At 42.1% G+C, this 24,150-nt stretch overlaps 1 protein-coding gene across 1 annotated transcript in view; it reads right to left on the bottom strand.

Annotated features, from left to right (window-relative positions):
* Positions 1 to 24,150, bottom strand: part of LOC137662282 (glucagon-like peptide 1 receptor) — a 67,228-nt gene that overhangs the window by 10,457 nt on the left and 32,621 nt on the right. Inside the window, exons 3-4 of the mRNA XM_068398590.1 lie at positions 20,625 to 20,722; positions 19,203 to 19,360 (exon numbers count right to left, since the gene is read on the bottom strand). Of these exons, the coding sequence (XP_068254691.1) occupies positions 19,203 to 19,360; positions 20,625 to 20,722 (256 nt within the window). The remainder of the gene's footprint in view (positions 1 to 19,202; positions 19,361 to 20,624; positions 20,723 to 24,150) is intronic.

The following is a 24,150-nucleotide window of genomic DNA, read 5'->3' as shown; positions in this document are numbered from 1 at the left end:
TGGTTAAGCATGACTTCCCCTTGGTGAAGCCATGCTGAGTGCCCCTAATGATCCCCCTATCCTTGATGTGCCTAGAGACAGCACCAAGGACAAGTTGTTCCATCACCTTTCCGGGGATGGAGGTGAGGCTGACCGGTCTATAGTTACCCGGGTCCTCCTTCTTGCCCTTTTTGAAGACTGGAGTGACATTCGCTTTCCTCCAGTCCTCAGGCACCTCTCCCGTTGCCCACGACTTAGTAAAGATGATGGAGAGTGGCCTAGCAATGACTTCCGCCAGCTCCCTCAGCACCCGCGGGTGCATCCCATCAGGGCCCATGGATTTATGGGCATCCAGATTGCTTAATTGGTCCCTGACCCAGCCCTCATCTACCAAGACAGATTCCTCCTCTATCCTGACTTCTTCTGGGGACGCAGGGGTCCGGGGCTCCTCAGGACAGCCTCCAGCAGTATAGACAGAGGCAAAGAAGGCATTCAGTAACTCCGCCTTCTTTTTATCCTCTGTCTCCAGGGCCCCCACCTCATTCATCAGTGGGCCTACATTGCCTCTAGTGTTGGCTTTACCTGCAATGTATTTGAAGAAGCCCTTTCTGTTGTCCTTGACCTCTCTTGCAAGGTTTAATTCCAAGGAGGCCTTAGCTTTCCTAGTTGCCTCCCTACATCCTCTGACAACAGACTTACATTCCTCCCAAGTGGCCAGCCCCTCCTTCCATGATCTGTACACCCTCTTCTTCCACTTGAGTTTGCCCAGCAGTTCCCTGTTTAACCATGCAGGTCTCCTGGTACCCTTCCTTGACTTCCTACCTGTTGGGATGCTCTGATCTTGAGCTTGGAAGAAGCAGTCCTTGAATGTTAACCAACTATCTTGAGCCCCCTTACCTTCTAGTACCCTGTCCCATGGGATTTCCCCTAGCAATTGCTTGAAAAGGCCAAAGTTGGCCCTCCTGAAGTCCACGGTTGCAATTCTGCTAGCTATTCTGGTCCTGCCACATGAGATCCTGAACTCTACCATCTCATGGTCGCTACAACCAAGGCTGCCCTAAACCTTCACCTCTTCCACCAGACCCTCCTTGTTAGTAAGGATAAGATCCAGCAGCGCTCCTCTCCTAGTTGGCTCATCCACCATTTGCATCAGAAAGTTATCATCAATGCACTGGAGGAACCTCCTGGACTGAGGATGGCTGGCTGAGTAGGCCTCCCAGCAAATATCAGGGTAGTTGAAATCCCCCACGACAACCAGGCCCTGTAAGTGCGAGACTGCTCTCAGCTGCCTGTAGAAGGCCTCATCACCCTCCTCATCCTGATCCGGTGGCCTGTAATAGACACCCACAACAGTATCACCCCTGCCAGCCTGCCCCTTAATTCGCACCCACAAACTCTCAACTCGCTCCTGATCTGCCCCTGGACAGAACTCAATACGTTCTAGCTGCTCACTCACATAAAGAGCAACTCCACCACCTCTCCTTAGTGGCCTGTCTTTCCTGAACAGGACAGTCATCCATGACCACATTCCAGTCATGCGAGGTGTCCCACCAAGTCTCTGTGATTGCCACTAGATCATAGCCCCCCGACCGAAACACGGATTTCCAGCTCCTCCTGTTTATTCCCCATGCTGCGCGCATTGGTGTACAGGCATTTCAGGGAGCGAGCTGAGCACACCGATTTCACCCCAGGGGGATGGGGGGGCCTCCTGGTCTACCTCAACACTAGAGCGTTGCCCCAGTGGTGCAAGCCCAGCTACTACCCTGCTTATGCAGACCTAACAGATACCTTTACATGTTGCAGGGGAAGATCCAATTAAGCGAGCGCAGGCCGTGCCGCAGGCTGCACGAGCTCCCCCCTGCGTGCCCTGGAAATCCTCAGTGCCTGAATCCTGTGCTGTGCTATCAAAAGCACGAAATCAGAGATTCTGCATATGGAGATGATGCTGTTTGGCATCATCCAAGGGATATTGCCTGCATATAAATTCTTATTTTAAAATATTCATTTTGGAAGGAAATTAACATAACAAAACTAAACATTCAAGATCTAGGAAGCATTAAGCTAAAGCTACTTACATGGGTTTTAGTTCCACCCAATAACACTGTTTCTACGTACACAGTCATACAGTTTTGCAACAGAATCCACTGTTTTATTCAGGATACAGAACAGAGGGAGATCATTTAATGGGAAATTATTCATCCTTACCACTGTGAGAGGTCTAGTCATATTTAAGCATACTGAAACAAGTCTACAGCAAATACAGTATTTTTTTTATTTGCATGGTCCATTCGAAGACCACCAATTCAGCTCCCCAATGAACACTAAGTACTATTATCTCATACGTGTACACAGATGATCCAAAAAATAAAGAGCATATTTTAGTCACATAATAAAGCCAGTTTTATACAACAAAGAAAATTATGCAGCCACAAAATTTATTCTGCATGGGCATTCAGTTCTCCTAGTGCAGAGACAATCCCCGCCAGCTCTGCAATATCTTGCCTCAGTCAACACAAAGTCCCACAGTTAATGAGGCAATGATCCTGCAGAGAAGAGCCCCCTTTACTACATATCTCACAAGCAGATCGATTCTGCATAGTGAAGGAATAAGAGATCTGTTGAAAAAAATGACAGAATATAGCTTCATAATTAAAAACTACTTGCATAAAGGTGGCCAATAAAGGCTGTGTGAGCAAAGTAAACCATGCCAAATCATAAAGCAGTCATTAAGTTGTAACCTTATACATCATTGGGTAGGAGTTAATATCTCAAAAATTAAAATATCTTCCTGAAAAACAATACCTTTTTTAACACAGAGTATTAGCCTAAAAGGAGCTATACTCTCCAAGTATTACAGCTGAGTAACTTGTATTGAGGAAGAGCTGCATTAACTATGCTAGACCACACTGAAACCTAACTAACTTCTTGAAATATACTTTAAAAAACAACTCATAAAAATATATACAAGTATATGTGCATTAGGATTAATAGAGAGTGTTTATGAACTATAAAAGATATGTGAATTAGTGTAATAAAAGAAGGTTATGAAAAACAAGTATTTATGATAATAGTACAGCTTTGTGAAGGTTTGGTAAGATACCAAAAACCACCATTAAAAGTTCTGTTCAGAATAAATAAAAATGGGTTGGAATAAATTTATTGCAACAACAAACGTGACTGGAAGTTTAATGCATAATAAACTTGTAAAAACAGTGCTAAGAGGTTTTGTGTTTTAAAGTTATTGGATCGGTTAATGTAATTAATAGAAGACATCTCATTAGAGGATGTTAAAATGAAGCAAAAAATTATGCAATAAAAAGTTTTCTTAAAAGGGTACAAAAGACACAACTGAAGTCTTCCCAGGGCAGGGGAAGTGACCTCTTTTACTATGCCCGTGCTTCAAGGATTTATAAAAATAAGTAAAAAACCCACCCCAAAATAAACAAACAAAACATGCAGACAGTGAAAGAAAAACAAGCTAGAAGGGGAACAGCAAGGCAAATCATTAGCATAATTCTTGCTGAGCTAAAGCAAGGAAAAACAACTTTGAGACAAATCAACAGATAACTAGTATGTTAAATATGCATAGCTAGGAGGGAGAGGGAAGTACACATGCAAATAGACACTGCTTGTTTGACACAGCTTCTGAGCAAAACAAGAAGCTCCAGAAGATGCAGGCTAAAACCAATGCCAGGTGCTGCAAACACATTGCCAATCTTTGGCAACAGGGAAATTAATGGTATTTAGTTATCCTCAAAAACAATGCTATAAAGAACCAATGATTCGATAATCCTAATTTATCATCTCTCACAGGACAGTTATAAAGATAAACCAAAAAATCCTAAACAACTGGAAGCTTTCAGCACAGGCAACTGCAAAACATATCATAAAAAGGAACCCAAACCATCAAACCTCATTTAGAGATTACTGTAATTCCACGAGTGTTACCCACTATCTACAGAAAGTAAAGGAAGGGGATACTTCAAAGCAGAACAAATACAATGAAGCATCTCATGCATTTCAAAGAGTGAAGACATACATTTTTTTATTGAGCAAGCTGTGCACTCTGGCATTGGTTAAAGGCTTGTTACCTCTGTGTACATGAGCTAAAGCATCTGAAGCTGTAAAGAAAAATTATATCAGATGGTAAAGGCTTTCCTACAGACGTTGCTTTTATACTCTCTGTAGACCCGGCATCACAGAAATAAGTTGCATGTACATAAGAAGTAGTACTATGCAATAAAACCCCAAACCCAGCTAGCGCAGCTGTAAGAATAAATACAGCCCTTGATTCTATTACTCAGGACACTGCCCTGCGCCACATCAATATACTCACATGCTTTGCCAATAGATTAACAAGGGGATACCAATTTTGAGTTTCAAGCTCTGTAGCAGATATACTCTAACACTAACATTTCTCTGCCTTCCTCTCCCAGCCCCTTCCTCTTTGCCTCCTTTGCCCCTCTCCTTTTAGCTACTGTCACACCATTCCTCCTTCTCCCCTACTTGCATTCCCCTCCTTCGTTCTCCTCTTCAGCTTTATTCCTCCAACCCTCCCTGTTGCTGGAATGCTTGCTTCTATGCTGCTGATCTACCTACCCACTACTGACCCTTCCCTTTCACAGTGCACTTTCCTCTTCCTCTCTCAGCTCCTACTCTGACTTTCCATCCTCCAAAAACACTGGAATTAAACAAAATTGCGCCCTGACTCCAGCCTCTCACATCTCCTTCTCGACAATCCATTCCTCAGCCCTCCTCATCGCACCCCAGCACCTCCTCCTGCTCCAGCCAAGCAGTGAGGAGGGGTGAAATCAATGAAGCACCTCTGCCCTCTCATCTGGAGCCTACTGTGCCCGGCAAGGACACGAGAAGTCCTGCTCAGCCTGTATGCCAAAAGCACACCTGGCCCAACAGTCACACAGGATTTGAGGATAACAGACTGCTCTGCTCTCATGTGGCCTCTGGAGACTGTAGGTACAAACTCTAGGAAGTCTAGGGAGCACACATAAGGAATTCACCTGCATGAGCAGCAAGAGGCATTATCATCAATACCATAGGAGCCGCTTCCTCTTCCTCATCCACGTGATGAAATGCAGAACAAGGTTTTGACAAAATGTTCTTCAAAAACGTCAGCCTTAAAACAGACTTCTATTGTGTTGAATCTCAGTCAAAGTTCTGCAAACCTGTAAGCTACTAAAGACAAGCTCTTACAAATAATAAAAAAAAAATCACCAAGTTCTTTCCTTATGGAAACCACCATCTTTCCTGTCAATAATTACTGGAGGCAACTAAAACTGGAAAGTTATGTCTGGATTTACCTTTCCATTACAAAGCCAATCTTTACCTCAAGCTCTGATTCTTACCCCCCATCCCACAGGTGGGACATACCCCTGATCTAAAAATCAGGAACTCTTACACCATTCTATTGGTAGTCTTCCCCAAGCTTTCTATTCTGTTTCCACTCAGTTTCCATCGCTTGAAAGGTATTTGGATGAACAGAAAATCCTTTTGACTTCAACTTTTATTTTCCTGCCAAGGTGCAATCCTTTCCTTGAATATCCACTGCCAACTCCACCTCACATTTTTAAGAATTTAGAGAGGCCCACTGTCGTCCATCAGCCACACAAATGCAATATTTTCCACATTTTTACCCATGCTTTCATTCTGTTTAAAGGAAATTGTTGATGCCCTGCTTCATTAAGCTCCAGGACAATTATCAGGCAGGTTTTGCATGTGAAAGCCATTTTTTTGCTCTCAGAGGAAATATGCTGATGAACACTTGATCCTTTTTTTGCCTAATTCATTTCTGCTCATTCCAATTGTCAAAAAATAAATTAGTGCCAGAAAGGTCAGAAGAGCCTGGCCAGGTGCCAACCACTACTATCATTAATATTTTCATTGAACTAGTCATGTAACCAGGTTCTCTCATAACATGTTGCCCAGAAAACCTTTGTTCTTATTAAAAGAAAATTTAAAGTGATGTATGGGAATCCTAATAGTTAACATTTGGAGCATGTTTGAGGAGGAGTAGCTATACTTTCAAAATTCATGTCAGGGATCTGGGTCTCTCAGGGAAATCCAGTCTATCAGAGAAAACTCTCAAGGGCAAAGTTACCAGCAAAACACGTGAGTGGAAAAGGGTAATACTGCAAAATAAATAAAACCATGTACATGTTTAAACAAGTGCAAACATTGTATAGGTTAGCACGTTTTCAAGTTAAAATTACATTTGTGAAACGGCGTGAAAGAGAGGATGTTCTATAATTTGACTACTTACATGCAGACACCTTTTAATTCAGCTGATATTTTTTGCATGACTACTCTGTCAAATTAAAAATTATTAAAAATTCAAACAAACACAGAGCTAATAACTTCAAGAGGTAAAGAGTGGGATTCACCTTTACAGAAATATTTACTTTTATAGATATACAAGTAGACTGAGTTGTATCTTCACTCAAATTCAGCTGAGGATCTTGGGAGAAAGAATCAACCTTTAAGCTCACAATCACATCGGAAGTGTATTTGGTATGTGAGAGAACACGTCTAGGTTGGATGCAAGAGCATTTCCATCACACAAAGGTGAAGTGCCAGGGATTCCTGAAAAAGCAAGGAAGAAGTGGGCTGTAGGTCATATGGCTCTTCTAGCAAGGTGCTCTCCACCTATGCTGCATTAAGATCAGCTATTCATGTTTTATCCCATCTTTGGGAGTTGAGGGGGAAAAAAGGAAAAAAAAAAAAAATCAAATGTTGCTAATTAGTTAAGTATTAAGTAAGCCAGAAAGAGAATAAGCTGTTTTCAGCAAGTCATTTAATTACGTAGCACACACAAGTACTATGTTTATTCAGGCCCTTAATTAGTTCAGTTTACTCTTTCTCCACTGTAATTAAAAACTGCAAGTTGTTAAGTGCAAGTAACCTGAAGAAAGGTTTGAGGTCCCTCCGTTTAACAGCGTATACCGGTATTGAGAACAAATAAAAGTGGGTAGATAATATATACTTCAGTTACGCAAAACCTCTAATGAGAGCGTAGATGAAGTTTAAGGTAATTGGTGAGCTCAAACACGTCTGTTGGAAGGTAAGCTACCTGCTAGACTAGCATGGACAAGGCACAGAGGTAGTCCAATAGCTTCCTTGCAGCTGGGTATAATGGTGTTTATTTCTCACTTAAATGTTCTATTCACAGTCAGATCAGCTGGGTCCAACTTCTCAAGCAGTTGCAGAATGAGGCTCAGCTATGTCTCTGCAGAGGTGTGCCTTGATATCCTTGACACTACGTCTCAAGGAATTACTTTAACAAAACAAAAACATTATACAGTTATAACTGAAAAATTACTGGAAAACATTCAGTCCTGCCAACTACTCTAACTCCCACAGATGCAGTCACAGCAAGCTGATACCCTACAGCAAGGCTGTCCAGCATTTATGCTGTGTCCAGCAATGCAGAAAACTAAATTCTTCCCAGAGGGCCTCAAGTGACCATATCTGTACCTGACATATGAACAACATGCAGCCGCTCCCATCACCCATATATACACTTCAATGTCTGGCCACATGCAAAGTCTCCTGTTCCTATTACACATTTGATGAGGAATGCCCATGTTTTGGTTGCAGCAGAAGAGGAATCAGAGCTTTTCACTGTCCTGAAAGTCACACATCTCACCCCAGCTGAAAGTTCATAAGCCACTGCTCTGTTGCACATACCTCAATCTGAAGTTAACCAGCAATTTAAAATATGTATTTCATTTGTTTAAACAAATAAAATTGAGAAAATGGAGAATGGCATTGCCACGGGGCCCACAATAGATGCATGTTAATAAATATCTATCTGTTAATGATTTTTTAAATTATTTCTTCCAACAGTTCCTATATCTACCCTTGAGATGTGCCGCATATGTTCTGGAGTTCTCTGGTGTACTACCAGATGGAGACTAACAAACAGAGGCAGAGGTGAACTTGAAAGACTAGGGGATTTTATTTTTTTTTAAGCAAACTGAGACTGCCAATGAGCTTGAGACAGCTTTTAGTGCACGGAAGTATAAATTTTGAATTGCTTATGAGTTAGTAAATGCAAAGCAACATCTTTTTCACTGAAAAAAGGTCACACCCCTTTCCAGCGTTATAGAAAGCTTTCTGGAAACTTGGTTTTATTATAGCAAAGAAGGGAAGAAATGTAATAAACGTCTAATCATTTTCACTGTATCCGATTTTTGAAGTGAAATTTATTTTCTTGCATGCTTAAAGACAAACAGGTAGTTTAGCTATATGCTCACGTAGCCATCTGCTAACTGTCTTGGTTTTAAGAAGATCTCAAACTATGAAACTAGATGATTAAACAAAAAGTGAGAGAGATTACACCAGACAAGGTTTAATCTGGTCCCCGAAACCAAACATTCCAGCCACGCATATACTTCAAAATCATCTGAAGGAAAACTCTCACACAAACGTCTGCTTCCTCAGCTGTAGAGCTTTCTACAGATCCCTCTAGAAAGCAACGTATATTGTTTCCTTTGGTCTGCCTTGCACAGGTGACAGCAGCATTTCACTGCCCCAGCATCATCACCCATAGGAGATCTCATGAACAAAAGCAAGAATCTTCTTTCTGTTTCTGCTTTTTGCTTGTGGCACTGTGGCACTATGGCACTCTGCCCCCAAACTCCCTCTCCCTCTGAGTTCGAGTGCCCAAACACAGGCAACCCTGGAGAAAGGAAAGAGGACCAGGACAGTGGATCTAATCCTGCAGCACAGCAGATGCCCCAGGAGTGCAGCTGCTTGAACATCAGCCCTCTACAGCCACGCTTGATGGCAGGGGCAAGGGGAGTAAGGCACTAAATCACTTTTAGGAAAAAGTTGGCTACAGAAGCTTTTCCAATGGCCTGCAGACAATGGGCCCAGGAGACTGGTGGGCCTACGTTGCTCATGGGACAACACTTGATCAAGAATTACAGATACAGATAGATGAAGTCGGTTATATCAGTCCCCTGACACCAAACCAGCGCTTACCACCAGCCTGCTCCCCACCACACTGCTACCTGCCCAGCCCAGGAGCATACCTGGTGTGAGGAGGGCATTACGCTACTGGCCATCCCCACCAACAGTCAACAACCCAAAATCCCTGCCAAGGCAGAAGTCTACTTGTAATCCTCTCTGACTCGGGTCACAATATGGCGTGTCATGGACCCAAAGCACTTGTGGCAACACCTTGACAAACGTGACGAGCTTTTCTTTCCTGTTTCAGCCCTTCTCCTTGGTGGCCACAACCACCACAGATTAATCTCAGATCCCAAACAAAATCCATTTCAACACTTATGTTTCTGCTGCTTGTGTAACAGGGAATAGGATCTGAACTATTGCTGTGCATGATGCCATTACACCTGTGTAAGTCTACAACCACAGCTTTTGGGGAGGCGAAGATGCCACGCAGGAGAGAAGTATAAAGGCTTGCTGAGTTCATGATTTAAACAGTAGCCAGCACTAAGCTAGACACTAATGCAGAGTGGGGACTGTGCAGACAGTTTCCACCATCCCTGCTGCACCACAAGAAGGTTTGCCTATACCTCATAGCCCTATGGAAATTGCTTTTAAAAAGCATAAAATCCTCACGGTCAGACTGGTAACCTCCAGCACTTGGCAGCTCTGAGGTAATGCCCCATTTCTACCCAAAGCCTCATGCAGAGCTTACACTTACCTAAAGAAATGACAGGAAAAGCAGTTCTATCACCAGAGACGGAATGGGGAGTGCTGGAAAAAGGGTCTCAGATGTAGGTTACAGCAGGGGGAAACGGGAAAGAGCTGACCTGGACGTGTCCTTGCTCCTAAAGGTACTCTGGAAGAGCAACCCAGTCTCTGGCCTCTGCCTTACCATGCCCCCAAGATGAAGCTCAGTTCATGCAATCTCTGTGACTGGGCAAAACTACTGTGCAAAGTACAGCTGTGGTCCCAGATCTCCGTGATGCCCTTCAACTTATTAGACTTAATCAGACTCTGACTGCATCTCTAGTAGCCAGAGGTAGCCACAAGGTTACTATCAAAGATCATCTGATATTACTGCTGGGTTATTTTGCCACCAGAGAGACTTTCCGGTCTTTCACGTCACAGGCTGAAAAGCTATGTTGTTTCCAGGGGTCCCCAGGCTGTACTTTGCCTGGTCTTCTTGGAGAACAAAGGAGCAGGTGTCACCATTCCAACACTTAATGTAGTAAAGAGAGGATAATATATAAAATAAAGTGAATTACAGGAAACAAGTGATTTAAGCAAAGGTGAATGACAACAGAAGTTATTAGTTAAAAAAAGGAAAGGATTTCAAACTAGGAGAAACATGGATCTAGAGAACATGGGGAATTATAAAGCATTGAGGCCTCATGGACAACAGCAGTTAAAGGCATACAAGCCATCTGGCCCTTTACCTGACACAGAAAACATTCAGGATTTAATGAAAGCTTGGTAGTTCAGGAGTCCTCCAATGGCCCGTGTATGGTCATATTGGAAGACTTCAGAGTAGTATAGACAAATCATTAGGTCTTATGTCTCCATCCAGGACTGGAGAGAATCCAGTGCACACCTGGGGAATAACTTCTCGTTTAGATTCCTCCACAGAAACAGACCCCAAAACTGCTCAAACTAACCCAGTCACAGCAAGTAGGACAATCAGGGGGTTGCTTCAAAATTCACTACAGTGCCAAAGTAAGATACCAATACAGATACAGACCAGGAGTCGAGCCAGTTCAGGTGTCAGATACCTCAAAACCAGAGACAGGTCCTAAGCTGAAACAAAAGCATTCAAAGAGTCCAGAAGATTTTGAGTAGAGATCCAAATAATAGCCACATCTGTGTTAATGCAAGTTTGCAGCCAGCCTTTATGAAGCCCAGTGCATATAGGAGCAACTGATGTTGCTACTGTTCACATATTTGTCTGAAACTAGTACCTCTGGAAGGTTTTTTAATTAAAAAGGATTTAGTGCTATTAAACAATAAAATATCAGAACCCCAGAGGAGGCATAATTGCAAGATGAGTTGTGCAGCTCCACAGTTTCCAAATCCACATGGTGTTATTGGCAGCTAGCCTTCAATCATAAGAAGGTAACAAGAAAAAGCACACAGCCAGGGACAGTGAGGTGAACTGCCTGCCATCCCTTAAAGGAATACTGCTCCTCTCGGAGGCTTCTGCACTGACCGGACCCTGAGACAGCCGCTGCCTTAGTATAACTCATGGTAATCTCACTGACTGCAGTGTGGATAGCAAAACGTGTAAAGTTTACCTGGTGTAACCTCAATGCTACCATAAACTGAGTAGGCTTTCTAGGTTTTCACTAAAGGCAAGGTTTGGCCCAAGACACATATGTGAACAAAAGCTTTGACTCAGGCAGCCAGAAAGTATGTGAAATTTGCCTTCAACAAGCTTTGGCCATGGTCCACAATCTGTGCTGGCAACTTCACAGAACAAATCCTTTTAGCAACAGCCTCCCTCCTGCTACTTCAGCATCTTCCCATGAAGACCTGCCTAACAGTGGGAGTTGCATAAGAGCAAATAGAAGCAAAATAGAGCTGGAGTGAAATAGCCCATACAGGTTTGAAATTGTTGCTCTTTCAAAGATGCATAAGCAGGCTAAAAAAAGCTTTGGTTTGTTTTTTGGGTTCTTTTGAGGGTGAAGAAGCAGGGCATGGCAGAAATTAAACATGCATGTGTTTTGATAATCCAGCCATTTCACTTCATATTTTCAAAGCATCTCAAAACACCAATTTGAAAAACAAGAAGTCTTTCCAAAGAGAAAATTTATGAATTTCACTAGAGAGCCCTAAACAGAATGCTTTGTTTGACCAAAATTAGATTCCCCTCCACCTTCTGTTTGTCCCAATGCCATTGCTTCTCATTGTCCCAAACGGCTTCCTCACTGCATGCACAAAGCTACTTTACATGTTACTAGAGGGACAGAGATGACTTTGTGAACTCCTACCATGTAGTTACAGCCCAGCAGTGTCTGGGCTCCTCATTTTCTATTACATCAAACACTTGCACTGTGCTGTGAGACATACTGGCCACCCATTTCTCATTCCAGTGACAATGGTTTAACCTGCATTGAAGCAGAGGCTACTCTAAACCTCAGCTCCTTTGGCTTCAGTGTGATACTGATTACTCAGATACCTACAATACCCTTATGTCACAATTTCCTGTTGAGTTAAGGCAAAACTATGATGACCAATATACTTGAAGCAGATGAATGCTAATACACTTGCAATCACACCAATCAGGAAACTGATCTGCACGGGGCGATGGGGCGCAAAAGACAAAGGAACGAGGACAAAACCCCGCACTTCCACTGGGTGGAATTCCCAATCTCGTTTGCTGCACAGTTACAGATGGAAAAAAGGCAGCAGTGAAGTGCCACTGAAGAAACATGTAATAAACCAACCTTTGAGCCACATCCTAAAAGTGCACCGACAACCCAATGCCCAGTACTTCAGTGTGAGCTATAAAACAAAAATTCCTCTAAAAATTCAGGTTTAATTTACTTGCTTGTCACAAAGCAAGTCTGTAGCAGTACAGGGATACCTGGTTTCAAGCAGAAAATCTTGGTCTAATGTTGCAATCTTTCTTTTATTCAATTATCACTGGCATATTCCCAGCTTTCAGAGTCCATCCTTGCTGACAGCATGCCAATACAGAGTTTGGCAGGGATGCTGACACACTTGCCAGGTAACACAACCAAAAAAAAAAGTTTCAGGCTCAGTGTTTCTAAAGATATCTGACACACAAGTGGGACAGTATTGATTGTCTCTGCTGTACTTTATAGGCTGCCTTAGCAAGCAGCACTTTCAAAAAGGGCAGAAGACGGATGTTGCAATCACAAGGCAAGCGATGCTGCAAGACAAAACCTTGCAAATGCACACATTGCTTAGCACACAAGACTTGCAGGCCCATCCTCCATGGACATGCCTTGTGAAAGACCAGTCTTGAGTCTCCATACGCACACAAGTCTGAATAGACGGACAGCACTGAGAACACCGGTTTTATTCTCAAGCTTTTCAATGAACAGATTCCCATCTCCCTGCAGTTGCTTTTGTACCTTGAGATAAATGAGCAATCTGAAGACCTGGAGAAAGCATCACTGCTGAACCCATGCCCACAATACAGGCAGCGATTCAGAAGGTGCCACATTAAGGAAGCAAGAAGAAAGTTACACCTCAGTGAGCACCTCTGTGGCAGCAGGTAGAGACCAGAACCTACTAACATCATGTGGGGTTGGACTAGTGACAGAGCACATAGCTGCTGAGCAGGTAAAAAGTTCTCCATATCAGTTTTGGCTTGTCACTCTGCTAGGCAACCCGCTGAGCTACATCTGCTGTAGAGATTTGCAGAAGGGCAGGCTCAAGACTGACAGCCACTACGACAAGAAGAGTGGGACACAAACAAGAATAAAAGCTGCTAAAGTATAACGTTTGCAAAACCTGTAATTGATCAAAGAATGCTCCAGCATTACAAACTCTTCCCATGCAAATTCTTTTCCCCATCTGCTATTCTGGCTGACACCAATGGAAATTTGTAACACTTGACAGTAACTAGTTACTGAGACTTATCTTAAAAAAAAAAAAAAAAAAAAGACAGAAACAGAGAATCACAAAACAGCAAAGATTGGAAGAGAACTCTGGAGATTTCCTAGTGTAACACCCTGCTCAAGCAGGGAGAACTAGGGCAAGTTGCTCAGGTCGACATCCAGTCAGGCTTTGACACTCTCTTCACGGATAGACTCCAAAACCTCTCTGGGTCACCTGTTCCAGGTGTTTAACAAACCTCACAGTAAAATAATTATGTTTAAAGGAAGTGTCCTGTATTTCAATTTGTGACCATACACATAAGATCCCCCCTGAGCCTTTTCTTCTCCACGCTGAAGAATACCAGCGCTCTCAGCCTCAATCTCATATGAGAGACACTCCCATCCTCTAATAATCTTCACAGTCATTTTCTGGACTTGCTGCAGTATGTCCATGTCTCTCTCATATTGAGGAGCCCAGAACTGGACAAAGCACTCAAAGCACTCCAGATGTGTCTCACCCCCCAGAGTAGAGGGGAAGGATCATCCCCTTGAGGTGCCAGTGATGCTCTTCCCAATACAGCCCAGGAAGCTGTTGGTGTTCTTTGCCTCAAGGGCACATTGCCGCTCCTGCTGACCTTGGTGTCCACCAGGACCTTCAGAGTCTTGTCTGCAAAGCTGCTTTCCACCCAGTCACTACTGGTGCATGCAGCTGTTGCTCCCCAGGGGTAGGACTTTGCATTTCCTTTTGCATAACTTCACAGGATTCCTGTCAGCTTGTTTCTTCAGCTTCTCAAGGTCCTTCTGAATGACAGCACAACCATGTTGTGTATCAGCCACTCCTCCCAGTTTTATATGTTTTGCAAACTTACTGAAGGTGCACTCAGTCCCATCATCCAGACCATTAATAAAGATGTTAAACAGTATTGGCCCTAGTGGGGTGCACCACTAGGGACTGATTTCCAACTGGGCTTTGTGCTGCTGACCACAACACTATATGCCCATCTGCTCAGCCAGTTTTCAGTTAATCTCATTGTTCATTTGTCTAATCCACACTTCATCAGTTTGTCAATGAGAATGTTATGGGAGACAGTGTCAAAAGCCTTACTAAAGTCAAGATTAAACACATCCACTGCTCTCCCCTTATCTACCAAGCTAGTCATCTCATCAGGTTCATCAAGCATGATTTCACCTTCATAAATCCTTGCTGACTACTCCCAATCACCTTCTTGTCCTTCATGTGCTTGGAAACAGTTTTGAGGTTTATTTGCTCCATCACTTTTCTGGGGACTAATGCAAGGCCAATCACCTATAGTTCCCCAGATTCTCCTTGTGCTTCTTGAAGATAGTGGTGACAATTGCTTTCTTGCAGTCCTCAGGAATCTCCCTCAATTGCCATGACCTTTCAAAGATAATCAAGAGCGGGCTCATAATAGCATCAACCAGCTCATTCAGTACTTGTTAGTACATCCCACCAAGTCACATGGACTGGTGTATGTCCCATTTAAGTGTTCCATAACCTAACCCTTCTCCACTAAGGGTAAGTCTTCCTTGCTCCAGACTTTAACTGATCTCAGGGGTCCAGGATTGCTGAAGGCAAGATTTACCAGTAAAGGCCATGACAAAGAAGGCAGTGAGTACCTCAGTCACTTCCCCATCCTTTGTCACAAGATCCTCCTGCCCCATTCAGCAGTGGATCCAAATTTTTCTCTCATATCTGTTTAGAAGCCCTTTCTGTTGCCCCCTTCACATTACTTGTCAGATTCTGGGTGGGCTTTGGCCTTCCTAATCCTATCCTTGAGTGATCAGTGTTTCCACATGCCTCCTGGGTCACCCCTCCCTTCTTCCGACTCTTCTACACTTTTTACAGGAATGGCCAGGTTGAAGAGACTTGCAGTCAATGCTTGCTCCATTTCAGTACTCCATCATAAGCAGTATTCAGTTTCATGTGTTTCAATTTATTCCCCAGGGGACTTCTGGGGGGATGGTGGGAAGTCCCCCAGCAATTTTTTTTTTTTTTTTTTATGCACTTGAAAACCTGACTCCTAATCAAAGGAACAGCAGTCTTAAATGAGTAAGCATGGCTGAAGCACTTCACACTTAATGATGACCTTCACTGAACATGTTTTGAAGGTACTTCCCAAACAAGGTCTCATCTTTTAATTTTCTCCATTTTCATCAGGTGAAGAGATGAAAGGCCTGCAGTGCTAGACTCTATTTCAAGTTCCAAGGAGGGGTCTAAGCAAGAACAAGCAATAAGCATGCTTTAGTAACTACTGTAAATCACAGGGTGTCTAATTTCCTATTGCTCTAGATAGTCTATTATAAAGATGTTACCTCTTCATCATGGCAGCCCGTTTGCATTCACTTTGAACATGAATCTACAAGACATCATGAAATAATATCAGGTCATGGTAATTCAGGCTACTAAATTGCATACCTGGCACCGATACAAAGTTCTCGTTTTATATTAGACAATGAAAGGCCTCCTTGTTCCATTCTTATTCCTCGCTGATAAAACAGAGCCTGAGGTACATGCACAGCATGCATAACAAGGGAACACATCCAGAGGTCTAATGACTTTCTGAAGTACTTTTGTAATCCTCCCTAGCAAGGGGTTATACAAAATGCTGCTATTCTTTTCACTCAAACAAACACTATTTTCAGGATAATTAACTTTTTTAAAAAACTTATTTCCAGAAGTATGAAACATATTGCAACTTCCAATATTTATTAATCTGCAGTATTGTGTTAAACCTTGGCACTCTCCAGCAGTGATGTTTCAAGAGCAGTTGGAAGTCAAACAACTGTGTCCAGGGTCTTAAAGATTGCAAGTAAACAAGTTTAGAGGAAAGAATTTTAATCCTGTGAAGAGTTTTAGATATCCAGAAAGATTAGCATTATTCGAAAAAATTCTGCAGCATCTGATTTTATGTCAATTAATTATGAGGTAAATATTAATTTTATACGTTTATAAAAGCTTGTTTACCCATTCTAAAACCATAACATCTTTATTAATAATCTGAAGAGTATTAGCAAATAGCATTTTAACTTCAGAGGTTATCAAATTGGCAGTTACTACCAAGACAGCTGAGATAATACAAGAGATGTGCAGAAATCAGAAATATGGACACAACAGCATAATATTCACCCAGTAGAATATAGAGCAATACATCTGGGGTGGGAGGGAAGAGAGGAAGTCACCCCAACATAGATGTTCAGCACAAACAAGACACGAATAAAACTGCCAAAGAGTGCAAGGTCACTTAGGAAAGCAGACAAGGCAGAAGAGGTAACCAAGTGGCAGCAGGACCCCGGAGCACAGGGGCAGAAGGAGTGGAGCAGACGATCTCTCCCACACACACCACGTGTGTTCCTAATCATTAAGTACAATATAACAATTCCCATCTCTTCCCTTGAAACCCTAGTATAAAAGATGCACCAAGTTAAAGTGAAAATAGCATCCAAACACAATCCACTTTTGTTTTAGGCTAGCTTCTGAGACAAGCTAGCCACAAAGTTAAAGGGTTGTAATAGTTGACCTGACATTTTTTCCCCCCACACACACCATCACCAAATTTGTACGTTTCCAAGCATCTCTCCCACTCAACACTAAGAGCTGTTAAGTGCTACAGCAGATTACCAAGTGTAATGTGTCTAGGTGTTGGCAGTGGGGGACTGCAGGGTGGCCTCTGTGAGGAGAGGCTGGAGCTGCCCCATAATGGACACAGCCAGTTCCGATGGACCCACCGCAGGGCATAGCGGAGCCCCTCAGCCAAGATGGTGCCACCTCAGGGGAAATGTATGCAAGAAAGGGGCAAACACTGGCTGGCAGTGAGGGGTGAGAAAAAAAAAGTGTGAGAAACAGCCCTGTGAACACTGAGGTCAGAGACGATGAGGGGAGGAGGTGCTGCAGGCACCAGAGCAGAGACTTCCTTGCAGCTCCTGGAAATACCATGGTGGATGTGATGGGCTGACCTTGACCAGCAGCCAGATACCCACCCAGCCGCTCCCCCACTCCCCCTCCGCAACAGGATGGAGAAGAAAATAAGATGGAAAAGCTCATTGGTCAAGATAAAGACAGTAAACTGGGAGAGGTAATGGGCAAAACTGGGTCTGGACATTGCCAGAGAGGGGAATAATTGTGGGGTATCTTTTGTGGTTGTAAAGCAGTGAAGGGACAAGGGGTGGAGTTTTATTGTGTGTGTAAATTGTCCACCTTTGTCAGTGTTGTGATGACATTTTGATTTTGGTGTGAGGATTCCCCCGCACACACACACCACCACCCTTTCAAGATAATGATGGTTTAATAAGGAAAGCAAAAGCTGCACGTGCAAGCAAAGCAAAATAAGGAATTTATTCACTGCTTCCCATCAGCAGGCAGATGTCCAGCCACTTCTTGGAAAGCAGAGCCTCAACATGCGTAACCATTACTTGGGAAGACAAACACCATAACCATGAGTGCCTCTACCCCCTTCTTCCCCCTTTCCCTGAGCTTTTATTGCTGACCACAGTGTCCTATGGCAGGGAATATCCCTTTGGTCAGATCAGGTCAGTTGTCCCAATTATGTCACCTCCCAACCTCCTGCAGACCCCCAGCCTACTGACCTTGGGAAGGGCACGTGTTGGAGAGAGCTCTGATGCTGTGCAAGCACTGTTCAGCAACAGCCAAACCACTGGTGCATTATCAACACTTCTAGCCATAAATACAAAAAATGGCACCATATGGGCTGCTATGAAGAAAGTTACCTCCATCCCAGACAGACCCAGTACAATCTCCACCCCTTATTCCATACCATTTGCATCATGCCCCAGGTCCCACATTATCCAATACATTTAAGTATCCTCTGACCACCCCATCCCATTCCTTTTCTTTTTCATTCCTGAAATCCCTTCGTACCAACACTTACAACATGTACTCCACACTTTAACCATCTTTACGTCCAGCAGTCAGATTTATACATCTTCACTAACCAGTATCCTCTGTCCCTTAACAGGGGCCGAAGACAATTTGCCACACCAAGGTAGCTACTTAATAAACTGTTTCATTTAGACTTCAAAACATAGAAAGGTCTTCACAAAGAACAAGCTGTACAAGTCACTGGTTTCAAAGACAGAATACTAGATGAAGCGATCTAATACACATTGCCTTCAAGTGGCATCAAGTGTACATGTACATAAGGGTGTAAAATCTAAAGGCGACATTAAGTACGTCAGAGAAAAAAAGTCTTTGCAACCACTGACAACACCTTCATCTTGCAGCATTCTGGGAATTAAGTTTATCTCAGGAAGCAGCACAAAACATTTTCACTTTAGACCTTTTTGTCTTTATCTATGACAGGATGACCTACCGTCTAGCTTTGCTACTTTTATCTCACAGTTTTCAAACTACACCATTGTTATTATTCGATAGTCTTCAAACAAGCACCACAGTACTATTTTATTAATAGTCACCACTATTCAAGCAGCAAAACCAGATCCAAACTAAATGCAACCCTTAAGAACAGGGTTCTTCTCTCATTTTCATTTTACCTCCATTTAGCAGGAGAAAGTGTATCATACTAAGCCCCATTCCTACTTTTATGTTGCAGAGAACTGACTGCACTCATAGCCATTTAAGTCAATTTTATCCTTGCTAAGACTGTTCAAGGAAAAGAGGGTTGGTGTAAAGCTGTGCCTATAAGGAAAGGCTCTTACCTGCGTTAGCCCAGGGGAGATACCAGGGGCAGCTGACATTCACGTAGGTGCCGGGCAGTCCATCTGGCCAGCAGGCATAATTGTCAAACGTTCTGTTGCGGAACTTGCCTTCTGCAGAGAGATGGAAGGGAGGGTCATGCCACTGCCTTGTATTAATACTGCAAGGACGAAAAGACTGAAGAGCAGAAGATAAAAGGAAACACGGACATGTGCATTTAAGCCGTAACAGCATTATGCAATTAAGCTTGACATAGAGTTAAACAAGATTTATTTGTCCAAAGGAGTTTATCCCCACACAACAGGAAACTGTTGTTTCAGAGGGAACTGAAGAAGACTAGTGTCTTTGACTAAATCAAGAGACAAGAAAGGTAAATCAATACTGATCCATTCCCATCTTTTCTCTTTTACACCCTTAAGTGTCTCAGTTTAATTTAAAATAATTTTTTCTATGAATACTGTAGATAATCATTCCTGAGAATGGTTCACAGTCATGCAGTTGGAAAGTGTAGCCTAATCTATAGATCCATCAACAAAATACCCACACACAGCCATAACTTTGCATTACAGCTTAATCAACATGAGAATACTTCAACTTCAGATTTATTACACTGTCATTCTGAGAGGGCAGCACTCAACCGCTCAACAGGACAATGCACCAGAGGGAGATGAATGTTTCTCTGCCATTGTTGTCATCAGCTACCGCTCTCACTCTGCCATAATAAGGTAGCTAAGAGAAGCAAAGTTAACATTTTGGAAATAATTCTTCACAGATACAAATTTAGACCCATCTTATCTTTCTCAGTGTGTCACAAAAGCACTGAAGCATAGGAGAGGCTGCACTGTATCTACTTCTGAGTGTCATTGACAAGTCACCAGCGTCCTCTAAACACCATGATGCTGGCACATCGTAGCTGCTCTCAGCACATTACAGCAGCTCAACTGCTAAGACAAGCTGCATTCTCATTTTCACTAAGACTTGTTTTTTTTTTTTTAAAAGCCATTTGAGCATTTTACAATGCTCAAAATAATTTACACCAACTTTAAGGCCCACAAACTGCTAGGTCAATGTGAACAGCATGGTCCCAGATTTCCTAACACCTGTGTGCTCTCTCAACGCTGACCCCTAAAGAAGTTTCAAGGGTATTACATTAGTGTGCTGCTTTGATGTGTTACAGACACCACTTGCCACTGCAAAACACTCTGGACCTAAAGACTAACACCTTTACAATGATATTGTTCTATAAGATGCTTCCTCAACAGAGGGAAGAGTCCCACAGTGAGCAGGTGGAAGCAAATGAGATAAAGAAGAAACAGACTGGAAAGTAAGCTGGAGAAGTATTTTCAAGTTCATAATCACTCCCTTGCTACTGTTATCATGCATTTTAAAAATTAATACATCCTATCTCTACCAAGCAGGCTTACCTGCCGTGACGGGGCGGTGCCTCATGGAAGTATTTCAGGCATTGGAGCTGATACTCCTTCCACTTCTGCATAACCCCAGAGAGGGATCCATCTGAACTCTGAAAGAGAAATCATGAGTCTCAGACATTGCAGGGATTTAAACTGTGCATTTTTCATGCAGCCTGAGTAGGTGGGTGTGAAAATGACTACAAGCCAAAACAGCACTGCTTATCATAAGGGGTACAAGGTGCTGCTATGCATTTACCTGATTCCAACCAAAGAAATCCCTTTCTATTTGTACTATGAGGAACTGAAAAAACCCATAAACAACTATACCACGTCCTCACTGAAACCAAAACTGAGCTAGCCTTGCTCTCTTGAACATGCACCAGTTGTGTGATTTATTATCTCATGAAAAGACAGGGACAGCAGCAAGTCCTTTTAGGAGAAGTTTTCTTTCCAACAGCAGTATTTCTGCCACCCCATAAATGAGACCAAGTTAATTCACTGTATTCAGCAGATATTCCCCAAGCATTCTTCCAGAATGTGGATGAAAGCTTTGCCAGCTCAGCTTTTCTTCCATGAACAACAGCTTTTCCCTGCATCCAGCATATTTTTCCTGAAGCCACAGAAAGAGCAGGGAGCTCCTTTTTGCACAGTTTGAAAGGCTGTAGGTTCCACCATCAGCTAGCCCAGGTACTGAGGGGGCAGGGGAAAAGTATGTACAAACTCTGTCTGAACACAAAAGATATTAGCTGTTATTAAACTGCAAAATTTAGCACTGGCTACTCGCTCAACTCAAGCAGACACCCCACCTGGCTCACAGAGGCCCAGCTTACTCATTGGATTTAAGAAAAGAGACATCAGTCCTTCTCTCCCTTCTCCGATTTCGTATAAACTGAATTACAAATGTCAGGATTAGCAGGCTGTAAGTGATCAATAATGCAGCTAACTCAGCATTGTTTTTCCAGAGAAAGGCCCAGCATGGATGTCTCAGACATACAACCAACAGCATGAACCTAATGGTACAACACACTAACACTGAGTGGAGGAAAATTCATTTAATCCCATCTGTCCATCAGTTTATTAAGTGAAGCATGAGGGTAAATAAACCTTGTAATTTTACTCTCACAGCTTCAACTGCTAATTTTTATTTTCCATTTGTGCTTCTAAATCTTTTTCAGATGGTTAGAAGGAAACCAGGGCATGGGAAGGATTGTTTTAAAACAAAGTCATTTTAAACCTATACTGCATTTCAGGAAAGCCAAAATGAATGCTGTCCACTACAACCAACGTGACTAAAATTCAGACATCAGTACAATCACCTTGGTATAAAGAACAGAAGTAGAATTGCCGTTTTTGGACTACAGTCCTCTCACGTCCTCTTTTCTTGTATCCTTCTGATTAAAAAAGTGTCTGAAAAAAACAAACCACCATATGTATCATGCTTCTGCCTGGAATAAGGCACTATATTTAATGAGAAAGATGCTCTTGTACACGTGATGAGAAGTACCACATTTATTAGATACCTGTGTTGTGTTTCAAGAATAACTACATGCAACTTAACTGCAGCTAGGGCCTCAAGGCTGTAATTTTTAGAAGAATTTAGCCAGCTCCCCCTGAAGTCAAAACAAGCACAAGCCTGTGGATCTTTGAAACTCTGACCCTTGTGCGCCTGACTTAAATCATCTTATCTATGCCAATAAATGCTGCCAAAGTCTGTCTGTGCTAAAGTCCCTAGTGTAAAATGAATGCATTCTACTGAATTTTAACCCTATGTGCCTATGGAAAGACAAAAACCTGTAGTGTAGTGATCTATGCTCAACACACCTGAAGGAGAAAGAAAACATCATCACCTAAATTAGGTCTACAGGTGCGTGTAGAGAAACAAATAACCAGTAACTAAAACAAAAATGCCATGTACAGATCCACGTAGGCTGAATAAAGATGGATGACCAGAGTACAGGGAGAGGGAACAACTTTCAAACCTAAGTTTCTCTCAGGCAGTCTTTAAAAAGTAACTTTCAGGTTATGCGTTGTTTAAAAGGTCTTCATTTTACACGGATGGTTACTGAAGTTATACAGGACTGTTTCACCACCCACTCATCACCAGGTTAATACTTTAATAAATGAATCAGAAGGAACATTGTCAGGATGAACTCTTAAATTATGATTCAGAATAATTTCAGAAGCTAAGTGTCATACATCTTCCCCAAAAGTAACTACTGATCAAACATGTAGATGACCACATGAAGTTAATCCCAATTCAGCTTTTAAAATCATTACAAGATAAAGGTGCATACAGAGTTTCATTTAGAAACAAGACTCTACCTTTTAAAATATCCTGAAAATATCCTCAAACTGCTTGCACTAAGAAAATTAGCTCTTTTGCAATCAGCAAGCCTTAAAGTATTTTCTTCTAAATCAAGTTTTCATCTATTGCCTTCGTGAATGCAGGAATAACCAGCTTTAATTACAGCTTAGGAAAAAACAAGCCTCTATCCCTCCATTTAATGAAAAAGTAGAAACATTCTACTTATATTGGTTTCTCATAATATGAGAAGACAACTCTAACAAGGAGATTAGCAAACTATAAGAGTAAAATAATTAGACATGCCTTTTTGTGGAGATGACTGATTTGGTAGACAGTTTTCTATTATCTATAGTCTGTTGCAATAAGACTATCAAATATAAATCCCAAGACTACATAATTTGTTCTCCCTATGCAACAGTTCACTCTGGTTCAGCTAAACACCACATTTTGTTATCAAATTGACTTAAATTTGATTTTAATATATGCTAATCCTCATTTCCCAGAGATTTTGGCCCATATGATCAAGAATCACAAGTTATACAGTGCCACAGATTTACAATGTGAGTAGTTATTCAAATGAGAGAGACTGTATTTTCAAGAAAAGTTATTTAATTCCTTCTGCAACATCAAAGCACTAAACACACATATACAAGGACAAGGTTCCTGGGTCAGTACCAAAAATTTGGAGTAAATTGCAAAGGTTCAAATAGCTTTATTAAACTCAGGACTATATTTTTGTTGCTAAAAGCAGTGGTCCTTGCATTTTAGTTGTGGGTTTGTTGGGTTTTTTTTTTCCAGTTATACTCAACCATGGGAGGAAAAACAGTAGTACTTTTGCTGTTGTGAAAGTATATCACAGAAGGATAGTGGAGGAGAAAAGGATGGAAACATGGCTGACTGGTTAAGGTGAAGGAGTCAGAAGGCAAGGATGGATGAAGGACATTAAGGAAGTGAGTACTGGTACAGCCTAAGGAGCATAAAACAGATGCAGAAAAATTAAGATAGGCAAGAGCACAGAGACTGGGAGCCTTTCAGTGTATGCATATAATTAAGTGTAATTAATCTCTAGTGATAAATTCGCTCATTCAACAGCCTAAAGACAGAATTCCTTACAAATACTTAATACCTTTATAGTAAAGTCTCTTTCTGTAGCCATCATTTATCTTCATAGACCGTACCATAAAAGGAAGCATTTTAATCACTTTTCAACATCTTTGAAACTATTCCTGCTGC

This window comes from Nyctibius grandis, chromosome 1 (genome assembly GCF_013368605.1).
Source record: "Nyctibius grandis isolate bNycGra1 chromosome 1, bNycGra1.pri, whole genome shotgun sequence".
Classification (NCBI taxonomy): Eukaryota; Metazoa; Chordata; class Aves; order Nyctibiiformes; family Nyctibiidae; genus Nyctibius; species Nyctibius grandis.
Note: the sequence above shows the minus strand (reverse complement) of the source record. Positions and strands in the feature narration are given on the sequence as shown.